This window comes from Zerene cesonia, unplaced genomic scaffold (assembly GCF_012273895.1).
Source record: "Zerene cesonia ecotype Mississippi unplaced genomic scaffold, Zerene_cesonia_1.1 Zces_u001, whole genome shotgun sequence".
Taxonomy (NCBI): domain Eukaryota; kingdom Metazoa; phylum Arthropoda; class Insecta; order Lepidoptera; family Pieridae; genus Zerene; species Zerene cesonia.
Window position 1 is genome coordinate 1248876 of NW_024045131.1, and position 7398 is coordinate 1256273.

The 7398-nt window shown below is 35.8% G+C and overlaps 1 protein-coding gene across 1 annotated transcript in view; it reads left to right on the forward strand.

Moving 5' to 3' along the window:
- The first annotated feature begins 2258 nt into the window (after positions 1 to 2258).
- LOC119838167 (trypsin-like) overlaps positions 2259 to 7398 on the forward strand; it is a 7796-nt gene continuing 2656 nt past the window's right edge. The window contains exons 1-4 of the mRNA XM_038364010.1: positions 2259 to 2635; positions 4558 to 4665; positions 5979 to 6099; positions 6805 to 6954. Coding sequence (XP_038219938.1) covers positions 2357 to 2635; positions 4558 to 4665; positions 5979 to 6099; positions 6805 to 6954 — 658 coding nt within the window. The 5' untranslated portion in view covers positions 2259 to 2356. The remainder of the gene's footprint in view (positions 2636 to 4557; positions 4666 to 5978; positions 6100 to 6804; positions 6955 to 7398) is intronic.

The window sequence follows — 7398 nt, forward strand, 5'->3', positions numbered from 1 at the left end:
TTCTTTATGGCCAAGTAGGTGATCAGCCTTCTGTGTCCTGCCAGACCGAGACGTTTTTGTGTTTGGACAAAGGTCACATGCATGAGATACTTAATTATGAACATAAATGAAAATTTTGAATATATACGTTACATTTTTGCACATGATTTTTAATAAATATATAAACTATACTATATAAATAACGATACATTTACAATTAAAAACATCAATTTGTCCATGAGTATTATTTTTATTATTTTTTTATGTCACAGTCGGCAATAGAGCTGGTGGGACACCGGATGGTAAGCGCTACCACCGCCCATGAACATTTGAAGTGGCATAAGGTCCATTGCAGACCTTACGCCTCTATAAATGGATTTTAAATTGGGAAGGGATTAAGAAAGGATTATCGAAAGGAATAAAAGAAAGGACTGGGAAGGGTAAGGAAAAGGATATGGGCCTCCGGGATCCCCACTCAACGAATGTATGCTATTTCACGCCGGTTTTCTGTGGGGGTGTGGTACTTCCCCGGTGCGAGCTGGCTCAATGGGTGCCGAAGCGTGTTCAGCTGCCACAATATAAACCATATGTAATAACTATGTACTAGGCCTTAAAGGAAAATATTTCAGTGCTGCATGCATATGTTATAATTTACAGTACCAATGTATGCAAACGTTTTAATTCCGAGATAAAACTGTCTGACATTGATATATTATATATGTACTTATATACGTGGTGTTTTAATTTGGGATTTAGGCAATTGAGTAAATGAGAAATAAATCTTTTATGCATCATGAGACACAGAAACAAACGAATTACAGGGGACTAATTTAATAGATAAGTAATAATTTTGATTCGCAATTATTTTAAGAAATTATCTCTTTCAAATATATTAAGTAAATATATACATAATTAGAGTAGCTACGGAATCTGTGTTCCGTAGTTCTTTACAAATTATGTAAAGCTTAGGAGTTTGTTTGTTTGATCCCACTAATCTCAGGGGCTACTGGAGTTTTATTGTTATTACAGAAAGCTAGTCGTATCAAAATCGCTCTGTTATCATGTGAAAGAAAGACAAACAAACATATCTTAATATTTATAATATCATTAAGGATTAATGCAAATCGATGTTCCGTGAAAATCTAGAGTAATTATAAAATCCTATCCTACTAATATATAAATGCGAAAGTTTGTAAGGATGTGTGTGTGTGTGTGTTCGTTACTCTTTCACGCTAAAACTACTGAACAACAACTGAAAAACAGCTGGACAACTGGAATAACATATAGGCAACTTTTAATCCCGATATTCCTACGCGATACGGACTTACGCGGGTGAAACCGCGGGGCGCAGCTAGTTCTGTATAAATTAATAAATCAATTACTCATGATATTTACTCGGCTAAAATAATAATTAAAAGCTTATTAATACGTAAAACAACTATATTATACAATGTCATAATAATATACACATAATAAATATAACCCAGGAGATATTTATTATTTTAAAACGCTTTTATTAGATTCGCTTGTATGTTTATGTGTTTGTATGTAACCGACTCCTTTGGACTCAATTTTGACCCACTTGCAATGGATAGATTTCGTGAGTTAATCTTAATATCCTGACTAGGATCACCAGAATTAAATAACTCAATTTTTCACGTTTACTCTGCATAAAAGTCAGTGGGACGGTTTATTTTATCATTGGAGCGTGTTTTTAGTTTTTTGTACTACATTTATTTTACACTAGCTGTGTCTCGCGGCGTCACGCGTGCTACTCGGGTAAAAAGTAGCCTATGTGTTAAATTACACTATAATATATCTCAATACGAATTTTCATACAGATACAATATAGTGTATATATTTTATCTGTGCCGATAAGATAAACGGTTTTCGAACTGTTTTTGAAAGAGCAAACATCTTTACCATCCATAGATTTAGATCTTTATTGTTTATTTATAGCCATTTTATATGCGATCATTAAACTATCATTATATTTGTACATTGTCTTATAAGAATATCTCAATCCCGCTGTCAACCAAATCTACCTCGAAGGACCATTTTTACATACTAAAAACTTTTTTCAACACACGGAAAACGTGAAATAAAATTGGCAGGGCGCGCTGAGAAAGTATGACGAGTATTTCGTTATAATAGACGCATCTTTGGATCTGTCGCATGACCCACATACATGTGTAACCCATCATCACAGCCTTTGCGCGGGATTAAAAAAAAAACAAATCGCATTCGAAATACGAATCATTCGGCTTTTGGCAGTCGCATTGATAGCACGCCGCTGGAGTGATTAATCGCTAAATAATGTGCAATTGTTTGCGGAGGAGACAAATCGTGATTTAATCGACATTAATAGTGTAATAAAATGAACAGAATGTACAAATTACTATGCTTGATGGTTGTTATAAGATTCACAGTCGCCGAAGTATTTATGAATCGCGTAGATCACATAGAATATTATAGGAATAGGACGCGACCATCGAAGGCGTTTAACAGTTTTTCGACGAGTTATTTCAACAATAATCTGGTGCCGAGGCCTGGGAAGGAAAAAGTGCAGTGCGGTACTCGAACGGTGGACTTTAATTTGAGAAGGGGCAAGATTGTTGGCGGTACTGAAGCACCGTATGGCGCTTTTCCTTGGCAAGTAAGTGAGATAATTATTTTTAACGAGAAACCTAATTGTTGAAACTAGACCTAATTTAAAGGGTCCACATGGGCACCAGCTAAAAATAGTTATAAGGTAACAGAGCCAAAAACATACAGTTGAATTGATAGGATCCTCCTTTTTTGAATTCGGTTGAAAAATAATCAGTTGAAATAAAAATAAATAGGAAAAAACTATTTTCCATTAGGAGTGTCCGAAATAGGTTTCCCTTTTTTATTAATTCTTACATTAATCAACGTATTCGGTAAATCTTAGGATATTGCTCTGGTAAAATTTAAGATTTATATAAACGGGCTTTTACAGTAACAAGCAATCTACTAAAATAATGTTACAACATTTTGTAATTCCTAGAATATTTTCTTACCTGAAATCCTGACGCAAATTCAACAAAAAAAATAGAAAAAAAAACCATTTCATGTTTAAGGAGTTGTGTAATTTATATCTATTGATTTTAACTTAAAATGATTCATAAAATTACATAACCAGGTACACAACCTCCTTATTATTGTGATGTAAAAAAACGCGCGAAAATTAACAAAACCGCGCCAAATAGCTTTTGACAGATGGCAGTTGTGTTGCAACGTTCGGAAAGGATGCTCATTATTCGCCGCTTTCACTTTCAAGTAATTGTTTTTATCAATGGTATTGATTCATAAGACAAATATGTTTCAGGTGCTTGCATAATTATTATTTTTTTGACCTCGTTAATGACCAAAATCTCATAATACGTTTACGTAATAAGAGAAAAATAATTGTAAATATTTACGGAACATATTGATTCCCTGATGCTGTTATGCGTTTATTCGGTTGTAGGTTAATATGTTAATAATACTCTTATTTTGGAGTTAATTCACGTCTATTCTATAAATATACTAATTTCTTCTCTTTACAGTTATATAGATTTTTTAAGTATAGAGGATACTAGTTATTCAGCATTATTTTATGTTTTTATACCCGTCGCTAAAAGAGGAGTGTCTATCTGTTTGCCTGTCTATATCTCTCAAAAGGATTTTAGTATGTGGTAGTTGTAGTATGTGGTAGATGTGTGTGTGTGTGTGTGTGTGTGTGTGTTTCTTATTCTTTCACGTAAAAACTACATAACATAGTATTTACCATCAAATGGATGTCTTTTCAAGGACGCTCTACCGTACAAACCTTTTGTTTTTTTTATTATTTTATATCGTCATTTGTATGCCTTGTCTCCTTTTTGTTCTGTTTGCTTATCTGTTTATATTTTTTTCATTTAAATAAATTATTTTCTCTTTCTTCTTCCTTTCTTAAAATATGAATTACTAGTTTACGCCCACGACTTTGTACGAGCATGTCTATTCCTTTTTTAACCCAATTAATCCATTTATAAAAAGTATCCTAGTCCTAGTCAGCGCATACCCTTTCTGTATACCGAATTTCATCAGTAGTTTCAGTGTGATTGACGGACAAACATCCAAACAAACAAACATTCACATTTTTAAAATTAGTGCGACTTATAATATTAATGTGATCGTGTGAAGTGTGATATATTCCATTCCTAGATAAAAATATCCACATGCGCAGATAAATTGATAATTCAATTTATTTCCTGCATGCAATTTATCGTCCGGTCTCGAACCCCGACTTGTCGATTTTGAAGTCCGAGCTTCTCACCACTGAGCCACCACTGCTTTTTAGGATGCGCATGTGGATAACATCACCACTACTTAAAACGGTGAAGGAAAACATCGTGAGGAAACTGGCATGTCCGAGAATCAAAAGTTCGACGGCATGTGACATCTGCCAACCCGCACTTGGCCAGCGTGCTGGATTATGGCCTGAACCCTCATAAGAGGCCTGTGTCCCAGCAGTGGGAACATATATGGGCTGATGATGATGATGAGATAAAAATATATCCCCAATGTCTCCAGGTTGAGATCCAGATGTTAGATCCAGACAAGCTGGTGTTTGGACATCACTGCGGGGGCGCTGTCATCGCCGAACGACTGGTTCTCTCTGCAGCACATTGTTTCGACAAGGTCTGTAGTTCTGTTAAAGAATTTATAGTATACTAGACGTTCGACCCGGCACCGCCCGTATATCAAGATTCCTGTTTTATCTCAATGGAGACTTTAATTGTGTTAAAAAATATCCTATCACCATAGCCTGTCTACATACCAAATTTCATCAAAATCTGTTCAGTAGTTTCAGTATGATTCACGGAAATCCAAACAAACAAATTTTCACATTTATAATATAAGTGTGATTAATCCTTTATTTAAAGGCAAACGTTTGATGTATTGTATTGGTATATGTTTGGATTGGTTTAATAAGTATGTTTGTTTTTCTTTCTTTCAGATTAGATTATCCATTTATGGAGGTTATATTTAAAGACCATTTTTCTTGCATTACGAATCTTCATACAATAACTTCTATTTAAATTATATCCAGATCTTTCAGACCTTATATCATGACCTTCAGTCTTCATCCATTTTTTAATTTTTCCGAAATGTATTTATTATAGTAACAAAAAATTATAAAAATGCGTTTGTGTGATCACTACATTGTATAAAACAAAGTCGCTTTCTCTGTCCCTATGTCACTATGTATGCTTGAATCTTTAAAACTACGTAACGGATTTTGATGGATTTTTTTAATAGATAGAGTGAATCAAGAGGCAGGTTTATGTGTATAATAACATCTATTAAAATACTATGAATTAACGCATACGAAGCCGCGGCAAAAGCTGGTTATGAAATATATGGCAACATCCGACCGGTGGTATGTGGTGACCTGTACTATTGATATCCAAACATACTCCAGTCACCAGTTCACCACTTCTTTCACCATCCACATCCAACTTTGTATAATTACGATTTCATATATATAGTTGTATGTAAAATCTGTATGTGGATGGAATTAAATGTTTTATCATTATGTGTATCTCTCCATCCCGGGCACCTATAGAAGGACCCACTTACAGAAGCACCCGGCGTTTCGGAAGGCTTACGTGGGGACACAAGTCCAACACGCAGAGGCCTTTGAGAATTTAATGTGTTGTGGGACACCCCCTTTTTTTTAAGTGGAGAATGCTCATGCATACCCACGGCTCGGGGAAAGTCCGTGGGTTATGTCGGACTCCCACTGCCTAGAGAGGCAATGGACCTACCGACTAAACTCCACAGTGTCCCGTCTTCCTGCGCTATTCGCCGAGGTCGTGGGAACTCATATGAAATTATCCACTAAGAGATACATATATATATATGCCCTGCGCAGACCGGATCCGATGTTATTATTATTATTATTATTTCCTTAAAAAAATCTTGATTTAAACCCGTGAAACTCTTTTCAGCATCCGTTACAACTCGAGCACATCCGCATCGTTGTTGGAGAGCATCGTCTGAAGGTTCAGGACAAACACGAGAACAGGTACCTGGCGGAGAAGGTGGTTCCACACCCTGAGTTCAGGAAGAGTGAGTATATGTGGGGATGAAAGCGTTTTTAACGGATTTTAAACGTGATTTTTTTGGTTCGTGGTCACAGGTAGATTTGGTCACTATTGCTTAAAGTCCAAACGTTGAATGAACAAAAAAACCCGTTTAAAATCCGTTAAATACTTACGTAAAATTAAACACAAGCAGGTACTATTGCGTGTCCCTGATATGATATGTAGTGAGGATGATGTCTTTCATCATCAGCTTATTATTCTTAGCCTTATCTTCATTAATGTTATAAAGCTGAAGAGTTTGTTTGTTTGTTTGGTTGAACGCATTAATCTTAGGAATTACTTGTCTGATTTGCATAATTCTTTTAGTATTAGATAGCTCATTTATTGTTGAAGGCATAGGCTATATATGTACCACTGTCTATATAATTAAAAAGAAATATATACCAAATAATATGCTGTTACCCACTCTAGTATATAAAGCACTAGCTGCGTTCCGCGGTTTCACCCGCGTAAGTCAGTATCCCGTAGGAATATCGGGATAAAAAGTTGCCCATGTGTTATTCCAGTTGTCCAGCTATCTACGTGCAAAATTTCATTGCAATCGTTATATCGGTTTAGTAGTTTTTGCGTGAAAGAGCAATAAACACGCACATATCCTTACAAACTTTCGCATTTATAATATTAGTAGGATAGGATATATATTTACTAATACTAAGAAAACCCTTTCCAGACGGTCCCCATAGCAACGATATAGCCCTCTTACTAGTGGCCCGTTCTGGGGGGGTGCAGTTCAATACACACGTGCGACCGATATGTCTGCCCAGCGGCAGCGAGGCCACTGGCCAGTGGTGCGCCGTCAGCGGCTGGGGGCACCAGGGTGGTACGTATAAGGGGGGAGGAGTTCTAAATCCATTGTGGGGTCTATAGAAATACCTGAACATCTTCTGTGTATGGGGGGTGAGGGTGGTAAAGATATAAATCCATGGGGGGTCTATGGACTACGAAATACCGTTTTTGAGGGGTCGGGGTGGTGTGGTAAAGATAACTAACTCCATGGTCTTGAAAATATGAAATACCTCTTGATTTTTATTTTTGGGGAGGGGGCTTTTTATAAAGGTACGAGATAGGTCGTTAATATAAGTAACTGTTATGGTCCCAAAACACTATAGTTGTTTAATTGAACTAAATTATTTGACAATGTTTATTTGTTTTTTTTTTTACATTTTTTTGGGTCGAATCGAAAAATATTTAAATGCTATTAAATTACCATAAATTAAGGAATCTAGGAAAATATTTTAGTGGATTTCTTTAATAAAAAAATTAC